Consider the following 20,870-nt stretch of genomic DNA (forward strand, 5'->3'; position numbering starts at 1 on the left):
CACTTGACACCATAGGATTATTTTTTAATTTGTATTTATTTACATTTATGATTCTAATTAATAACTTTAAAATTTCCAATATGTAATACCTGGCAAATAAAAATATGCATCAATGTACAAATGAATAAATCAATACTGTTTTAACTGATCTTTGGAAAACTTTACCAATGTTAAATATTTCCTTCAAAATAAAGGTCTTTCTTTTCTTCTCAGATCGTTAACTATTATTTACTCTTTTCATAACACTATTTTTATCATTGTAGGAAATCACAAAAAATATCTGATTCATGGAAGCTGTGCCTTTAAAATATTGCCCATTAACTCCAAATTCACTCTTTTTTACCTGCGTGGTAATGGATCTGTGCCCTTGATGACTTCTTCTTTTCCAGATAGCCTAAAGTCAGTAGAAGATGAAGTAGAACTTTGTCAGTACAGGGCACTGGAGATACACTGTAGGAGGAAAGTATTTTTGCTTCCTGTTCCAGTGTGCTCTCTAGGCAGGATCCTACATGGCCTGTGCTTCTCCAGGGCTTGGCCCTGGCAGTACACCGTAGTCAGTAATGCCCACCAGTAATACCTGGTAGCTTCTTCAGAAGGTTTTGTAGCAGAATGCTTCTGGTGAGATATCTCCCCATGGCAATCAGCTAGTTATCTGGTGGCAGGTTAATTACATTGAAACTCTTCCATCATGGAAGAGGCAGAAGTCCATCCTCATTGGAATAAATAATCTGGATAAGGTCTTCTCTGACTATAATGTCTCTGCCAGTAACCAAAATCATTAGATGCATAGAATAACATGTCCATCAGAATGGCATTCTGCACAGCACTGAGTCTCATCAAGGTATTCATTTAATAGCAAAGTAAAGCTATGGGCGCATGCCTATTAAGTTAACCAGTCTTACCAATACTTATAACCTAGAACCAACTGGCCTAATTGAATAGTAGAATGGCTTCCTGAAGATTCAGTCACGATGCCAGTTGGGAAATGATATCCTGAAAGTGTAGGATGCAGGATATGCTTTAAATGAGAAAGCATTTTATGGTGCTGTTTCTCCAATAGCCAGAATACATGGGAGTAGGAATCAAAGGGTTGAAGTGAGAATGACTGTCTTATTATTACGCTTAATAACCCATGTGTGTAAGTTCTAGCTCCGGTCCTAGCAGTTTATAAAGAGCTCTTCTGGTCTGGAGATCTTACCTCCCAATAGATAAAGGCTTCCCTGTGCATTGGAAGATGAGATTGCCACCTCACCATTTGGGGCCCCTGATATCACGGAACCAACAGGCTAAAAATCGGGGTTAACCTACCAGCTGGAATGATTGATTTCAATAACCAAAGGGAAATTGACTTGTTTCTGCACAAAAGAGGCAAAAAAGACCATGTGTGGAACCAGGAGATTCTCTGGAGTACCTCTTAGTATTTCTATGCCTAATAATAAAGGTTAATGGAAAACTACAGCAATCACAAAAAAAAAATGCAGGGGGACCCCTGGGTGGCTCAGTCAGTTGAGCGTCTGGCTTCAGGTCAGGTCATGATCTCACAGTTTGGTTCATGAGTTTGAGTCCCACATCAGGCTTGCTGCTGTCAGCGCAGAGTGCACCATGGATCCTCTGTCCCCCTCTGTCTGCCCCTCCCCCACTCATGCTTTCTCCCTCAAAAGTAAATAAACATTGGGGTGCCTGGGTGGCTCAGTCAGTTGAGCGTCTGACTACAGCTCAGGTCATGGTTTTGCAATTCGTGAGTTCAAGCCCCGCATTGGGCTCTGTGCTAACAAACAGCTCAGAGCCTAGAGCCTGCTTCAGATTCTATATCTCTCTCTCTCTCCCCCTCCCCTGCTCATGCTCTGCCTCTCTCTGTCTCTCAAAAATAAACAAATGTTAAAAAAATTATTTTAAATAAACATTAAAAAAAAGCAGAACAGTTGTGGATTCAGACCTTTTGGGAGTGAAAGTTCATATCACTACACCAGCTAAAGAACCCAACCATCTGAGGTTCTGGCTAAGGGTGAGGGAAATACAGAATGGGTAATGAAATAAGGAGGCCATAAATATCAATACTGCCTCATGATCAGTTACACAAATAAGGGATAGAGTCACTTCGCATGTTTTTTATGTGCCTTTCACATGCACGTGTTCATTTTTATCTGCTTACCATTTTTTTCTTCTACTTGTCATTTTCATTTTACATATAGGTTGTTGGTGATTAACAGAAATTTAAATGTGATCGCAACTGAATAATTACAACGGCTCTTAGGACTGTGCCTTTCCAGATTTAGGGAAATGTCTACATTGGTAAAAAGGATAGCTATATCTTAAAGGAAGATATATAGATTTGATTTGTTGTTGCATAGGAAGGACAAATGTGTACAAAAGGGTGTAAATGGAAGATGAGTATCTAAAGGGGTGGACTGTACCTGTTATCAATTTACTGCCTAATTTACCTCCTTACTGTCTGATCTATGAAAATGGATCTGTGCCCCTTGGCATTTATTCCTTTTAACTGCTGGCATGATATTAAGCTTTGTCAGGAAAGGTCACTGAAGAGACATTTCAGGAAGAAAGGGTTTTGTTTCCTGGTTCCAGGATACTCATTCAGCAGGCTCCCGCAGAGCTTACGGCTTGTCAAGGGCCTGGCTTCCTCAGGGCCCAGGTCCTGTAGCTCAGGTGGCTACCAGGCCCCCATGTAATAGGCAGCTCCTGTAGCACCTGACCCCTATAAATGATAGTGGCCAGAGGTTTCTCCCACACTCCCCACCGTGGGCAGTTTTGTAGCAGTAGTGCCTCTGGCTCCTGCAACGCTTGCAGCCTTTCCAGATCTTAGCTGCTATAATGCAGGAAGCTTCTGCATATGGTTACTGCAGGGTGCAATTGTCAGCAGTACTGAGCAGCCAGCAGCTTCTCTTGGCAACAACCTCCACTCCAATGCTATTTCGGGCGAGTGTCTCCAGTGAGACAACCCTGATAAATAGCTTCCCTTCAGGTGGGCTCACAGTAGTGTGTTGCCAGTGAGGTATCTCTCTGCGAAGAGATTCCTCAGCACTCCTAAGGTGGCTTTTTCTAGCAAGTTTGAAAGGATGATGTCTGTCATCCCAAGGGCAGGTTTCCAACAAATTCTGCCAGTGTCGCACCACAACAACTTCTAATAAGCCATCTAATGAGCCACGGCTCTGGCCTCTTCAACAGGGTCTAGATCTCAGACCCAGGTGGGGCTCCTCCCTTGGGTAGTCTATCTCAGTCCTAATTCTAAGGTTAGTAGCTGCTTTATATATGCTATGCCTATATTCTTTAGCATTCTCTTCACTGCTTGCTAGCCCATCCCTTGTTACTCCAGTCCCTTGTCTTAGCTTTAAATTCTTTATAAACTTATAAACTTCAGAAGTTGTGAAATCTGTACTGTTATTATTATTATTACTACTATTATTTAAAGAGGCAAGTGTCAAAGGGACAATCAAACAGACACATTTTTACTTGTCAAAAAGACAGATTTCTACTCTGGCATTTTCAGTATCAAATGGACACTCCCTAATTCATAATACAATTAATAAAAATTTTATTTTAAAAACTTTTCTCTGATATCCACAATTTAAAAAATTAGTTTTAAATACACGCACACACATACACACACACACCATGGTTCTAACCTGCAAAGAGATAAATATCTAATACAAGACTTCCACAAACTCACTAGTAATTCTAACTTGAGAGAAAGTGTACGGTAAGTACTACGGTAGTTCAGATTGAAAGAATATAATGGCGGTTACTGACAGAAACTCTGCCTCTGAAGAGCAAACCAGATTTTGGAAAACATTCAGAGGGATGAAGACAGAAGCATTCAAAACACATTTGAAGAAGACCCATAAAAGTGCAGTTTAAAGCACTGACTCAAAAAATTATTGCTAGAAACCTACTATGTATCAGCACTGCCCTAAGAGGTAGGTAGTGACTGGTAGTTACTGTAGTGCCTGGATGGAGGAAGGTCCTGCCTCGAGTTTATAGGAAGTGACGATGAAGTTAAAGAGCAAGCAGTTCACAGTGCATATGTAATTCCTGGCTAGAACTACTCTTCTAATCATCACCATCATTTTATGTAAATGCAGAGAATGCTAACATGCAGTATAGACATCTGAAAACAATGTTTGTGGGAAATGACAACTGCCTGAATTAAGACAATGGGCAGTTGGAATGGAGCACAGGGGTCCCAGAAGAAAGGATTGAGGAGGAAGGATCTACAGAACTTAGGTGGGGGAGGAAGATGAGACAGGGGGGCGGATGCCCTCCCTCAGCCCCTTAGCGGGATAAGAAGATTATGGGATGCAGTCCATCCAGGAGATGCTGAGTGAGGTAGCCACAGTGAGTTACACTTATATTTATATAAATATAAAAGGTACATTTAAAAATAACCCAATTGATCTCGATAGCAGTTTTACTAAGGAAACGAACAATACATATATAATTTTTCTTATATTTAAGATTGAGAATCATGAACAGCACAAAATTCAGTCATTCCAGATTGAAAATACTACAGTAAACTGAAATCTTCTGAGGTTGCTTGTGGGGAGATGGGAGTAGTGGTAGGAACAAAACTGACAGAACCGAGCGATTGACAATATGCCCCTTAGCTAGTGACACAACTGTTATTTAAAACAATTGATTTTTACATTAAAAGTCAATTGTTAACTTTTAAAGGGAACAAATTGACTAAACCAGAAAACAGATATGTGCGCATTTCCGTGAAGAACAGAACTATCGCCACAAGAGTTGCACAATACAAATACCTCCAGTTTTCCTGTCTTAGAAGTTTCCTCTGACTTACCTCCACACATATCTTCCAACAGAGTGTTACAGGGCTACCACAATGGTCCTATTTCCATACTCAGGTCACATTTACTTAGCACTGAGTGAAAATATGATGTTCAGAGGAGCGGTATACACATCAAACAATGCACTGGTAAGTAGAATTCTTAACCTACGGTTTCAGCTGACATAATTGGTTGCTAAGGGCTTTGGGAAGAATTAAAAATCTAAAAATTGTTCCTAGAATATCTCTCCCTGAAAGGTCTTGATAACAAAGCACCATTCTGCTGCAGCTTTAAAAACACAGGGGGTGAAAAAATACACTTCAACAGTCTTAACTAGGAACTAGACCTGGATGATCTTTGTTCTCCCATCAACTGTTCAATTCTTAATCTCCAGAAAGATTCTCTGAACTTCAGATTTCAGATTAAATGCTGATACAGGTGGTACCATTAAGAGCCAAATCAATATGTAAACTCTAGATGGAGAGGTTAAAATCCCCCGGATTCCCCTTCAGTCTAACCCTATAAAATCTACAATTTTAAAATCTATTTTAATAGTTGATTTTCCAGAGACCACAAGATTTATTTTTGCATATGCCCTTGATGGAATTAATGAGAGAAAGAGAGAAAAGCATATGCTTAAATGCCTGGGGGCAACTAGATAGAACAAAGGAAGATATTACAGTTTATTAACACAATTCCAATACTCACAGCATATTGCTTGCTCTCAATATTCCAGAAAGAACATGCATTATACAATCCAATCTCTGTAACTAATGTGCTTATAGCCTTTAAGAGGGTGATATTTACCAGCTAAATATTGGTCAAAATAGTAGCTAACATTTAGACATCTGCTTTAAAGAGAAGCATTTCTTCCACCTGCTTCTACAGGCCACAAAGATACACTCTAGTTAACATATTACTGACAGGATGATGAGAAAGCTCCTGTCAGACGCCGGCCAGCCGGGTGTTTGAGACAAAATACACAGCCCCAGCTGACTAGTTAAAGAAAGTCTGGTGAGGTACAATTATAGAGGCATATGACAAGACTTCATGCCTGACTGATTTGAGAACCAATGACATGACTTTAAACAGCAATATTCTCTACCTCTGGTCACAAAACAGCAATAAGTCAACTGATATACTCTTGTAATATCATGATTTATTCCTTTGCTTTGAATACATGAGACTTTGGTATGATGTTCTGCTAGTCTACTCGAGATTCTCTTGGGGCTTAAACATCTAGGGCCTGCCTACAGCATGTATAAAATCAATGTTCTTGTTCAGGATTACCAGGAACACTTCTGTGTATAGTTGATAATGTATATACCAATGGAATAAAGACTAAATTGTTTATGTCCCAATTCATAAAACTTCAACACAGAAAAATGTAATAATGGGTCCTGACAAAGTACCACACTTTAGTGGGCAGGGAGATGGGATCCACGGATGATGGGGATTAAGGAGGGCACTTGTGATGAGCACTGGGCGTTGTATTTCAGTGGTGAATCATTAAAGTCTACACCTGAAGTTAATATTACACAGTACGTTAACTAAGTGGAATTTAAATAAAAACTTGAAAAAACAAAACAAACAAAAAATACAACACTTTAATGGGGGAGAGGGACTCATTAAAAGTGTGAAAACATATGACTCTTGATACTTTTGCTAACATATTTCAAAATTAACTTTTTTTATTTTAAAGTTAATGTCTATAAATTACAAATTATAATTTTAACTACAAACAGCACCTAAGAAAAGACCTTTAAGTAAGCTGATTGATTCTCTCCCAGTGTATCTTCACTAAAACACCCAGCAACTATAAGGTTGACAAATATGGTTCTAATAAAATAGAAGTTTTATTAAAGAGTAAACCCAAACAAACAAAATTCCTAAAACTATACATAAAATTATAGATCCAAAGACGCCTTAAGTTACGTGTGCTCTTCCAATAGTTAAAATTTTGGCTGTAGACTTAAAAAATGAAAAATGAGTAAAACACAATTTGTTGCATTAATACTAAATACAGTGTAGTCTTCAAGGCATATAGAATGAGAATGTAAAAAGCTTAAGAGTCAGTCAATTCATTGATACTTAACTATTCCTTCCTTGGGTGTTTCAGAGATTTCACTAAATTCTTCCTAAAATATAGTTTATTTCTAATTTATGTTATAGTACCAGTCTTTGACCTTAAGTGTTACTATGCATGGAATTTACAGAAGATATAGAAATAGATACATGAATTTTTCAAGATAGATTTAAGTAAAACAGCTTCCCCCACACAAGAAGGGTAAGGGGGTCATGAAACCAAGCATGAATTATGTTTCTTTTATCAGTACTACTGCCCCAGAGAATGAATTAAAACGAAGCTGGTAACTTAGAAGTGACATCACCATCGAGTTTTCATGAATTGTCATAAACAATTGGTAAAAGTTTACCTCAGACATAAGAAACAACTCCCTGAATAATACCAAGTCTTTATTAAAATAATTTTATTATTTAATTCAAATAAAGTGAAAGGGTAGGCATGTTAATTTTTACTCTAAACTGCAGAACTAGTCCGTTATAAAATTATAGCTAATAATCATTGAATCAACATTGAATGTTATGCAAATACAATTCTCAGCATTACACATATATGTATATATACACACGTGTGTGTGTATATATATGTATATACATATGTGTATGTATATGTATATATACATATATATACATATACATACACATATGTATATACATATATATACATATATACATATATACACATACATATATGTATGTATACATATATATACATACATACATATACATATATATACATATATACACACACACACGTGTGTATATATACATATGTGTTTATATAGCTATACAGAGATAGAAATATCTCAATCTTTACAACAACCCTATGAGATTATAACTATTACTACCATTCTCCCAGTTTACATGTGAAGAAATAGAGTCACAGATAAGTTATCCAGTTATTAAGATGTGTTTATAAATTGCAATAAAGAATAACACCACTATTTTATAGTAATCATATACTCAGATTTATTTCAAATGTTTTTGTAAATAGGGAAGCGTATATGTTCATTCGCATAGCTCACTCCTGCACTTCATTTAGATCTCTGCTCAATATTACCTCATTTAAGAAGCTTTCCTATATAAAACTGAGGCCTGCCCCTCACCTTTCAACCTGTACACACACTCTCCTTATCATTTATCCCTTGGTATTCACCATAATAAGATACAACAGCTATTTTCATTCAATTCTGTTTCATCTGTTCAACATACGTTCCAAGAGTGTTTGGACTTTGCTTACTACTGAATCCTTAGTGCCTACAAGGTGCCTACCATATAGTAGGTTTCATGATAAGAATTAGTTCCTAGGCCTCTGAGACAGTTTGTACAATCTTTGTAATCTTCAGGACAATATCCATATAGAAATATTATTTATAACCTTGAAACAATCATGTTTAAAAAATAAGGAGGAAGAGAACAGGGAGAAGGAAGAATGGTTTCACCTCAATGGTAAATTAAAAATAGAAAAGCAAATATATAAAAAGTCCCAAATGATTCAGATTACATTTCTCAATATCATTTTAAGAAAATGCAAATGACCTGTCAGGACTTGTGCTTGTTCTCTGACTGTACTACATCATGTCTCCATACTTACTCCTTTAAATGTACACAATGTGTTTTTCAATCTGTAAAATAATGTATTTTCAATTTTTTTGGAAAAGTGGGTATATCAACATTGTAATTCAAAATCTCAAAATTGTATTTTTTCAAATAAAGAGTAATGGAAATAAACCAGACCAGGACACTCAGCTTCACTTTACGTGTCTCTAATTAGCTATTTGGCCTTCAGATGACCATTTAGTCTCTCTAAACATACATCTTTTCATTGTTGAATACTACATAGATATCTTAGAGAACTCCTAAAACTGCTTCCAACGTACTAAAACTTTACAGCATGAAGTTTTTTTTATTTTTACTCTGGGAGAGCAAAACATAAAAACATTATTTTATTCTTATCAATTAACCAAATTTGTAAGGAAGCAAAGTCATGCAACACTAAATGTTTTTAATAAATACCTTGTTCATTACTCAAAATTGTATTTACATTAAAAATTTTTAGTAAAAATATTACAATTTTAATACTTTGTAGAAAAAAGTTAGGACACCTAGCAAAATACTTTTGAATATTTTTCTCTGACCCAAGAAAACTCTTATTCTCACTGCCTTTACCACAATAGTGAAGACCTTCCAAAAGAACATTTCAGTGAGTAGCATAAAACCTGTGATTAAAAAAAAAACAGAATGGTACTCTGACTTTTAAGTTATTATCAGCCTGAAGAGCTCCTCCAAATCAGAACTATTATAGAATCTACTCCCAAACCACTACTTGGCAACAAAGATGAATCTACCTATTACCAGGTTAGGATAGCAGCTATTATCATGGCCCCTTGATTTCTTTCAAGTAGTTCCAATGGAAAAAGCCACAAGTGAATAATAAAGATCTCATAATAGCTCTTAAGAATTCTTTATATGGTAGAAGGCACTAAAATGAACTCTGGAGAGTTAAAAAGAAAAAAAAAACTCTCATCTCCTGATAAGAAAAAATAATTAACCTGACTTAATGCATCTGAGAAGGCCTTCTATAAATCAGACTTTTGTACTTCAAGAGCCAGATTAAAACCATATATCAAAAAAGTATGTAGATATTGTCTTGTTAATACACATAGAACATTTCTAAGTCTGCAGAGGTTCGTAGGTCTTTTTGTGAAATGCTCAACACGTTCCACTTAAAAGGAGAAGTGTGAAGTACTTACAGTGCTTAATTTGCTAGAGGTAATAATGACGCGCCTCTCATGTAACATGCTGGCGTAGAGTTGCAGCATATTATTCACATCCACGGCAACAAAATATTCTGTAAGATTTCTCTGTACAAGTGAAGAGTGATCGTGTAAGTTATAGCTCATGGTGATTATGAAGGAAAATATTTTATACATTTACCAACAAGTCTTAAGGTTCAAAGGAGGTTGTTATTAAAAATGGTATTCATTAAAATAATTAAATGTGATACTATCCTGCTGCCACACGAAGCACGTAACATTCTATTATTATTTGAAACATAATCCTACCCCAGGAAAATGTTTCTCAGAGGGCAATCAGAGGATCACACATTTTCCACTCTCCCTACCCAAGTACTTATAAAAGAAGCCCATTTCCTGGGCTCCAGTTGTAAACCTGCTGAATTTTAATCTTCAGAGTATGGCTCCAAGAATCTGTTTTTTAAAAAGGTATTCCTGATAATTCTTATATACGCTGAACTTTGAGAACTGCTGTTCCAGAAAATACATTTGAGTCTTTTTATGTTTGCCAATCACTCAGCAGACGGCATCATTGCCTGATACTATGTACTACGTACAAGGAACCCAGAGGATGAGATGGATTCATAAAGCAGATCTTTGGTCCTTTATTAAGGAAAATCCCTTTATATCCCATGTCAGACCTGCTCTATTCCACCATAACCAAATTAATTTGGGGGTTAGCCTAATTTGATTCCTTGATATAACACTTCATATTATTTCCCCCACATACAAACAAAATTGGGCTAATCTACATTAACTTTGACATTCAGATCCACTCTCTCTGATTTTTAACTTTCTGTACTCAAACTTAAGCATATCAGAAAGTTATAAAGTAATGAAGAAGACTGAATAAGATATGATAATCAACTGAAACCATAGTACCAGGTAGACTATGACTTAGAAGGCCTAAAATTTTTTAGTTGGGCAAGGAAACAAGAAATCTAATTTTCTTCAATTTCCAAAAGGCAGAAATTCTACCAGGACCAACTAGTAATGGCAGGGTACCTAACAAAAACTATAATATCAGTGAGTGATGCTGAATTTAGTGGGGAGAAATTCATTTCTTGTGTTGTGTATTTGAAAACTACCTTACCTTCCAATTCAACTCTTCATATACAAAATTACTTTTATGGCATTTAACATTAGTATTTTTCCTATAATATCAAAGAATGTAATTTCTAGATGGAAAAATATTTCTCAACACAGAATGCTGTGTTGATAATCTATTTCAGGCCCACATTCCAAACAGCTTCATCTAATCTTTTCACAGGACTTATCTGGACGCATCTGTACTAAAAATACCACTGACAGTCTTGGTTTGATACTGGAAAATTCACAACTGTCTTCCTAGATTCCACTCACTCATAACCCATGTACTTTTGGAAACCAAACACTTAGTAGGTCTGAAAACATTTTGGGAAGAACAATAGAGTTCTAAAAAAAATAGTAAGTATTTCTGGAATGTTTTTTCCTGTTTTTGATGTATCTTTTACTGTTCATAGAATTATTTCCACTGATTCACTGTATCTTTCCAAGGGAAGTTGAAAAAAATTACATAAGAGAAAATTTCCTTTTCACACAGCAACCAAAAGCCTCTTTGTCACTTCTACCTGCCATGTAAATCTTTCTACAGAATATTAATTTGTAATAACTACTAAAACACTGGAAGTATTTCTAACATGGCTACAATTAGGGCTCTAATTAAAATGTAAAATTTAGCAATAATTTCTTGTAGTACCCCTCAAGACCTACAAAATATGTATCACTTAAATTAAAATCAAGAAACCAAGCCCAGGACAATAAGATTTTCATAGAATCATACAAATAATCTAAAATGCTACAGTCAGGTAACTAAAGAAACCATGTGTGTGAAAATATTTCCCATTGCCAGTATTCATCCCCCTCCACCCAAGTAAGGTCATCTGACATATTTCTTCTACATGATCGGGGGGGGGGGGGGATCTCAGGACCTCACTGATTACATATGATCCTACCAAACTATCTCAATGGTAGAAACAGTTTTTCTGATAAAAATTTCCTTACCTACAACCAAATATTTAGGAAGTAAAGTAGCAGACACAATAAAGACAAAACAGAGATAACACCATTATTCCTTATTCCTTCATTATTTCTAATAAAAAATGGAGAGTTACAACATATTATTTTCTCTATACAGAAATTCTTAAACGGCGAGGCCAAAATAAAATTCGTAATATGAGTAGCATAAAAAACATAGAAAACAGAAAACTTACACTCTCAGGAATTGTTGGGAGTCCAGTTACATCTGGGGCAATGAAGTAGGAATGCTAATAAACAGAAATAAATCACATAAGAAAAGCAGAATTAAAATTCGGTAGCATTACATATAATTTAAGAAAAAAATAACAAAAAATATCAACTAAATTAATAAACATCAAGGATTAACATTCAGGATTTTCTGAATTTGAGAGATTCTTAAATAAGACAGCAGGTCTATGAGACTGAGCAGTAACTTTCTCATACAAAGAATTAAGTGTTCGTTAAAATTATTTAATTTCAAAATTGAAATAATCCTGGAAAAAATTTATCAAGACAAAAATGTATACACACACACACACACACACACACACACATTTAGAGAGACTGGAAAATAATGAGGTTTGCTTACACAAGAATAAATCAAAATCTATTAAGATTGCTGAGTTTCTATGATAAATCACAACAAATTTCTCTCGTACAGATCAGCTACTATATTACAGCTACTATATTATTTAGAAATACTATCTTATTTAGAAAGCAGTAATAGAACATAATTTTTAAACATTAAAAAATTTTAATGTGATTATCTCAAAATATGAGCCTCATACACCTACAAAACAAACAGTAATTAGCTTCTGTAATAAAGCAATACAACAGTTCATAGATCGACTTATATGAAAAACATATTGTATATTTCTTCATGTTCCCCAGAATGTTCCCAAATTTTACCACCCAAAATCAGCACAACTGAATCACCAAAGTTGTTTTATTTTCTGTTCATATTAATCTCCAAAACTGTTTTATTATCTTAATCATATAAGGACATATTTAATGCCATTTTATAATTAAAGATTGGAAAAGAAACATTCTGGCCAATACTGGGCACAGTTGAACTAGTCAGAACAGGCTAGTTAGCATAGTCATAATGTATAATTTTCCAGGGTAGAAGAACAATATGAGATAAATCACAAGGTCTCCTGAGACCTTGTGACAAAAATGTGACAGAAATCTCATGCTGTGAATGCACTGTAACATTACTACTACTGACAATGGAGAATATGCATACATTTGGTGTTTATTATAAACTACTTTTATTTAGAGGGCTTGTTAATAATTCTGCATTTCATAAAACTATGCTTTAAAAGACAGTATAAACAGAAAATATGCTCCAAATGATTAATTTTCTTAAATGAGTCAAATTAACCATTTCTCAAAGGACTGGAGTGCATCTTAAAAACACAGTGAAAGAAGTCATTATTGTCTCAATTTAATAGTGATTTTTAGAACCCATTGTCCTTTTAACTCACCGGTACTAGGAAGGGCTGATCTTTCAGAACTTGCTCACTGGCAATAAATATCTCTTGGTTCTTATAATATATGAGAGAAAAAATGAATATTTTACTTTCATGGGGGGAAGTTTACACAATTTGCTGTGTATTTGAGACAAACCCATGTAGCCACACTATCCACTGAAAGTAACACTAATTATAAATGTTATTTTAAATGCTGCTTTGCTCATTTTATGCTAGAAAAATCTTAAAGAAGTATTTTCATTCTCAACTGAGAGTAGAAAATCCTTTAGATATTTAGTTATTTTGAAACATAAAAATAAAAATTTACATTAAGTATTAAGTTTTCATTCAATCTCAGTGATTTTCTAGGGGCTACAGTGTCAAGCCTTGAAAAATTCATGTGCTGGAGCATTCACGAAACATGAAATTATAAGAAAGTATAGCAGTTTCCCAAGACTTTTCACATTTTTCTATCAGAATTTGTACAAACAAACAAAATTTTCTTTCTACTTTGTGGAGGAACAAAAATTCTCAGGATGATCAATTTTAATTGGGCATCATAAAACAAAAACCTCTACTAGTAGCTGAAGACCAGTGTTTTTAACCCCAATTTTGCCACTGATTAAGAGCATAGCACTCACTGGACCTGGTACTTCAGTAATCTGTTGTTGAAATCAAATGAAATTACTAAATGGACTTTACCCGAATTTGAGGCAATATTCTATTAACCAGCTGATTTTGCAGTTCTTTAGATATTGTATTGAGAAAAGGTATACAAGATTTTAAAGCTACCCTAGACTACTGATTCAAAAGCTTACAAGAAGGCTTAAATTACAGAAATAACTGTCATACATAGAATAGGACACACTCAAGTTCCCTAAAAAGATCATTTCAGCTACAATACAAAATATCTTCTCCATATGAAATAAAACTTCAATTCACTAATAACTAATATTTGTATAGCTTTTCATGGTATCTAGATATGTCATTTCATGTAAATCCCCAAACAACTTTCTCAAAAATGGACTCATTTGATTTCTCAAATGAAGAAAAAGAATCCTCAAAAAGTTTCAACTTTTTTGCTTAACATCATACATTTAGTAACCAGGACTTAAACCAGTATCTTCTATTCTTAGGTTTCAGAGGCCTAGTAGTTTTTGGATTTACGATTCTTACCAATAAAGGTGAAGTGTTTCGATATCCAGTATTTTTGAAATGTATTTTCATAAGATATTTACTCCTAAACAAATGATACTCAAATTTAAAGAGTTCATTTTTAAAATCTCTCATTAATGCTCTAAAATAGCTGCATCTATTATCTTAGAACCTACATTTCCTTAACCCCTTAACAAAGTGTTAGAATCATTTTATAAATATAACTCCTTCAAATAATGACACTTATTTTTGATAATTTGGAGCTTTTCTTTTTTCTTGGTATTTTTCTTTGGCCTTTCTACTTCATTCCCACTAGCCATACATCTTGTATTCCTTTGGCTTCAGTGACCTACAAATCTGAGTTTCTCCTTAGCTTTCTCTCGTTCTTTCACTCAATCTGCTTTCTTCTTCCATACAGTCTATTTGGGCAATTAGGCCTTAGCCTGTGCTCTATTCTCTCTATAGTCCATCCTTTGAATAGCCCAAGCATTTCTACAACTATCTCTGCACTTGACTCTCATATCTGGGTTAAAAATTCCAGGTTATCCTTAGCTTTCCAGCCCCCAATCTCCAAATGACTACTAAACAATTCCACTTTGGCGGTGAGTGAGGAAAGAGGGTGCAGACATAAAGGTGTGGAGATCACAGGGGAAAAAGAATACTTTCAGCTGTTAACAGCAAAGGAAAGTTTCACAAAGGTGGGAAGTGGCTAGTTCTAGACTAAAGATGGATAATCTACAAAGAGGCTTTAGTAAAAAAGGAAGGTGTACAAGTGAGAAATCACGAGGTTCATTTGAGAAGACGAACAGAACAATGTGACCAGAGTAGAAAATCGATTTAGAAAAAAAAACAAAAAACAAAAAAACAAAAAGTAAGACAAAAATGAAAAGGTAGACTGAGGCCAAGAAGTGGGTGGTCCTGACAACCTGGCGGAAGTTTGGACAAATTCTATAGAAAATGGGAAGCTTTTAGGTTTTCAGCAGGAAACTTTATATAGCTGAAGGAAGTTTAATCTGACAGACTTTTGTACAAAGGACTAGAAAGAGAGACTCTAGACTAAGAAGTATTTAAAGTACTAAGCATCTGAACTATAGTGGTGACAGTAAAAATAGAACAGAATAATGTCAGAGAATACTACTATTAAACAAAATTACAGGAAAAATTTAGTCAAGAAGAAAGTTATTACCAAGCAAGGAATATAATGAAAATAGCAGTTTCTTTATTGTGCAAAAAAGCACATGACCTATGAATTTGTTTATACATACTTCAATTTACTTTTTGTTTCAATTTTTCTTGCATCATTATGTATTTTTTTCTTCCTTAAAAATCACACTGTTTATCATATTGGAAGAACTAAAAGGAATATAAATTAATTTTAACACTTTATTTGGATCCCAAATATTAATGAAAATATCCACATTTGTGATAATTAACTTTGACCATTTACAAAATCTCCCCAAATACTAGTGTGATCATTAAAAGTTTCAGTAGTAAATACTCTATACCACCACTGGCTTCCTGTTTGACAAACTTCAATCACATTTTCAGTGTTTGCTGATTATACTAGAAGATGGGTTGCAGTGCAGGGAAATAAGAAGAAACTCTTCACCCAGTATTTTAATCATAGGGTTAGTTATAGAGCATAGTGGCAATACTCATTTATATACCGTTTTCATTTTATGCGGGGTATTGTGAATATGTGTGTGTGTGTGTGTGTGTGTGTGTGTGTGTGTGTGTGTGTGTGTGTGTATTTCCTATTATGGATAGATTTCACCCAAAAATCAATGTTCCTCACAGATTACTTTTAGTGTATAATTTTTAAAAATCTGTGATTTAACAACTACAAAAATACACATCCAACATATGTTATGATAGCTGGAACATATCGAAAAGTCCCAATATCACCATAGTAATGTCATTACTACAATTAAAGTTCTCAGGTAGCAGAGTTTCTTAAAGGCACATGTCTTCCTAAATGAACCTGCTAGGACTCAAAAAAATCAATTAATAGCTGAATACTTACCACACTCAAATTGACAGGAGTGTTTGCCTTTGGTACTGGGTGGTTATAGAGTGATTTGAGAGTTTCATTCAAATCATTCTCCTAGAGTAAAATTAAAAAGTACAATTTATAAGTGAAATACATACTAAGCAAATATAATTAAAACTACTGGAAAAAATCATGCACTGTGCCTTCTCACATTAGACATGTTTTACACAACTGCTTTCCACAAGAATGTTTCAAATACCTGAAATTTAAATATTTAAATTTAATAAATATGGAAAAGATAACCAAATATATTTATCCATAAAGAATACTAGCAATATCTCTAATTAGTATAAATCTGTATTTGGCAAAACTTCATTATTATAAAATATACTGATGCTATCTATAGAGGAAATTATTTAAATCATTAAATCCAAGCAAAATGGGATTGAATAAAAATAGCAATATAACTTTTTATCAGATTACTGAATGCTTCCATTTTCCATTTTAATTTTAAAATCTTAAACCTAATTTTTAAGGAATAGATACAATTTAGCATGATCACTGTACTAAGATACAATGTACAGGTTACTCTAAATAGGTCTTTCCTTAACAGCAATCAGTCAGTCACTACTTGACTCACAATAAATGGGATTAAAAATATATATATATATGACACATCCACCCTATAGGATGTATACAATAACAGTGCACTTTGATATGCACATTTGCTTTTTCTGCATTATACATATAAACCCAGGAATACATATATGAAGGTAGTTTTTATATACATGTTTTTTATTCTCTCTTAAAATGTGTACGTGGGGGCAATATACCATAGGAAATGGCAATTATTCAAAATAGGTAATAATTAATTTTAAGGAATTTGGATATGAGACACATAACTTCACACAATTTATCATATAACTACCAAAACTTAATAATTCTGATTTCTGTGTTTGTAAAGTGTGCATACAAAACTGCCTATTAGAGTCTTTAGAATGACTTTAAGAGAAGAGACTATAGAATTTATCTCTTGACCATTTAAACAATGAAATATATCCACAAAATATTCTGGATAATATTAATCCCTGTCTAAACAAAATTCCTATGGCTAATGAAGTTTTTTTAAAGTCTAGCTTTCAAAATTACTTTAAACTTGCCTGATGTTGATCAGGTAAGGGTAACTTCAATTATAAAATCTAAATATCAACCTACAAAGGCTGTGGCATTGGGTTAAAAAGAAAAAGAAAAAATGTAACAGTTATAGATTTACTTCTGCTTTACTTCTGTGAACCTACAATGTATTTTCCTCTATTAAGGAATACAGATACAGTCTCTCTTTTTCCCTCTTCTCAGAACACTAAAATTATATGAATTTGCTCACAATATTTTCTTTTATATATTTCAGTATTACCAACGGTCTCATAAAGAAGGACATATTATAGGTACATAAGTATCAATTTAACAGTAAGAGTTTCTAAAAGTAAATTATTCAGTTGGTTAAGTGTCCGACTTTGGCTCAGGTCATGATGTCACAGTTTTGGGGTTCGAGCCCCACATCGGGCTCTGTGCTGACAGCTCGGAGCCTGGAGCCTGCTTTGGATTCTGTGTCTCCCTCTCTCTCTGCCCCTCCCCATTCACACATTCTCTCTCTCTCAAAAATAAATAAATGTTAAAAAAAAAAAGTTGTAGGAGCAATGAATCATGGGAATCTACCCCCAAAACCAAGAGCAAATCATGTACACTGTATGTTGGCCAACTTGAATAAATGATACTAAAAAAAAGTTGTAGAGAATGGAGATTCTACTCTCTTTTTATGTTTATTTATTTATTTTGAGAAAGAGTGAGTGAGTGAGTGTGTGTGTGTGTGGGGGGGGGGGGGGGGAAGGGGTTGGGATTGAGAATCCCAAGAGACTCCGAGTCCCTATAAGGGGCTCAAACTCACTGAAGGTGAGATCATGACCTGAACTGAAATCAAGAGTCAGAGACTTGAGCCACCCAGGTGCCCATGGAGATTCTACTCTTAAAGAACTTGTACACAGATTCATCTGCCTCAGGACCAAGCATAAAAGTAGCAGTATAAAGAGCTAATCTTTAAGCATCTGCTAATCTTAAAGCATCTGCCAGAGGGGGAGGAGCATATTCAAACTCTCTGCTGGGATGGAGGTGCTGGTGGGTGTCATTTTTGCATTCTCCCTCTATCTTTCTCGTGCTGGTGGGCACCTCCTGCCCTTCCCCATCCTTGCAGCCCCACTAGAGTCAGTGGGAAAACACAGCCTACATAGAGGATGCCCCTTGAGCACCTGGCCAGGAAGAATTGTGTTTCTGGGTACCACAGGTCTGAAACCATAGAAGAGATGGTTCTTGGTAGGCTACCACCCCCAGGGCACTGTATAGACAGCAGAAGGAAACACACTCCCAGTCTTCCAATCTACTTATCCTGGCGCTTCAACTGAGGGCACACTTCAGGATTACCACACATCTACAGGCTATGGGATGTAGACGTGAACATAGACCAGGGGACATCATCTTTGCAATCTCCCTTGGACTTGCTGCAACTCACTGATACTGCACAGAAAGGAGTCCACACACTTGTGTGAAACACTTTTTGCCACTTGTCGCCAAGGGTACACCACCAGATTGATGGCCCTGGAGACAAGCAGGCTTTCTAACTGTTGTCCCTCAAAATTATATATTTACATACCTTTAAAGCTGCTGCCTGAGGGTCTAGCTTCCAATCAGCCTGAAACTAGGAGCTATTAGATCTCTCCCTCTTGAATATTCAGAGAATGTGGCACTATCTCAACAACCAGGACCTAGCAATACTACATCAGGCTGCTTAGACAATCACAAAGGTTCTAGAGACAACCAAGAGCTAGGGCAAGGTTAAATGATAAGGTTCATCTACACAAGGTCACTCTTTCTAGCATGAGAGAGATAGCTGTTAAACCTAATGCTATATGATAGAAACTAACATAGAAAGCTGAACAAAATGAGGAGAAAAGAATATACTCCAAATGAAAGAACAAGATAAAACATCAGAAAGAAGCTGACAAGAAATGGCAATGAGTAATTTACCTGATAAAGACTTCAAAGTAATGGTCATAAAGACGCTCACTGAAATTGGGAGAAGAATGGATGAACACAGCAAGAACTTTAACAAGACGGAAACAGGAAAGTGCCAAATAGAAATCACAGATACAATAACTGAACTGAAAAATGCCCTGGTGGGGTTCAACAGCAGATGAAATCAGTGATCTAGAAGACAGGGCAGTAGAACTCACCTAAACAAATCAGCAAAAAGAAAACTAATTTTAAAAAGTAAAGATAGCTGTGCACTACAAGACCAGGACTTACAAGACCTGTGGACAATATCAAGCAGAATAACATCCACATTATAGGAGTTCCAGAAAGACAAAAGGGGGCAGAAAACTTATTTGAAAAAATATAGCTGAAAATGTCCCTAACCTGCAAAAGAAAACAGATATCCAGATCCAGGAAGCCCAGAGACTTCCAAACAAGATGAACCTAAAGAGATACGAACATAATTAAAACATCAACAGTTAGAGATTCTTAAAAGCAGCAAGAGAAAAACAACTTGTTGCAAAGGAACCCCCACAACGCTATTAGCAGATTTCTCAGCAGAAACTCTGCAGGCCAAAGGGGATGGCATGATACATTCAAAGTGCTGGGGAAAAGCAAAAACAAAAACAAAAACTTGCAACCAAAAATACTTTACCTTGCAAGTTTATCATTCAAAATTGAAGGAGAGATAAAGAGCTTTCCACACAAACAAAAGCTAAAGGAATTCATCAGCACTCAACGGCCCTATAAGAAATGTTGAAGAGATTTCTTTAAGTTGAATAGAAAGGGTAATAATTAATAGGAAAAAATATGAATAAAAATCTGATTGGTCAATTAAATACACAGTAAAAGTAGTAGTTAAATACTTCTAAAGCTAGTATGAAGGTTAAAAGGCAAAAGTAGTAGAAATAACTATAACTGCAATAATTAGTTATGGGATATACAAAATAAAAAGATTTAAACCTGATATGAAAAATATAAAACATATTTTTATGGGGAGAGGGTAAAAATGCATTCAAACTTAAGTTGCTGTCAACTTAGACTATTATGTATATAAGCTGTTATATGTAAGCCTCATGGTAACTGCAAAACAAAACCCTATAGTAGATTCAAAAAAGAAAATGAGAAAGGAATCAAAGCATGCAGCTATATAAATCCATCAAACCAAAAAGGAAGAAAGCAAGAGAAGATAGAAAAAGAAAAGAACCATAAGAAAGCCATAAAATAATTAAATAAAATGGCAACAAGTTCATAAGTATATATAATTAAATGTAAATGGACTAAATTATCCACTCAAGAGATATAAAGTGGCTAAATAATTTAAAAAACAAACTAGTCCATCTATGTGATGCCTACAAGAGACTCAGATCATATGTAAAAACATACACAGACTGGACTAGAAGTGAAGGAATAGAAAAAGATATGTCATGCAAAA

The 20,870-nt window shown here is 35.0% G+C and overlaps 1 protein-coding gene across 4 annotated transcripts in view; it reads right to left on the reverse strand.

The window, feature by feature from the left end:
* Positions 1 to 20,870, reverse strand: part of DENND1B (DENN domain containing 1B) — a 253,965-nt gene that overhangs the window by 108,812 nt on the left and 124,283 nt on the right. For 3 of the 4 annotated variants that reach the window (XM_042976470.1, XM_042976468.1, XM_042976471.1), the window contains 4 exons: positions 16,385 to 16,465; positions 13,222 to 13,281; positions 11,929 to 11,982; positions 9,635 to 9,745 (listed from right to left, as the gene is read on the reverse strand). In XM_042976470.1, the coding sequence (XP_042832404.1) occupies positions 9,635 to 9,745; positions 11,929 to 11,982; positions 13,222 to 13,281; positions 16,385 to 16,465 (306 nt within the window). The remainder of the gene's footprint in view (positions 1 to 9,634; positions 9,746 to 11,928; positions 11,983 to 13,221; positions 13,282 to 16,384; positions 16,466 to 20,870) is intronic. The other variant, XM_042976469.1, reaches the window with a different exon arrangement.

The sequence above is a fragment of the Panthera tigris genome, chromosome F3, assembly GCF_018350195.1.
Source record: "Panthera tigris isolate Pti1 chromosome F3, P.tigris_Pti1_mat1.1, whole genome shotgun sequence".
Lineage (NCBI taxonomy): Eukaryota > Metazoa > Chordata > Mammalia > Carnivora > Felidae > Panthera > Panthera tigris.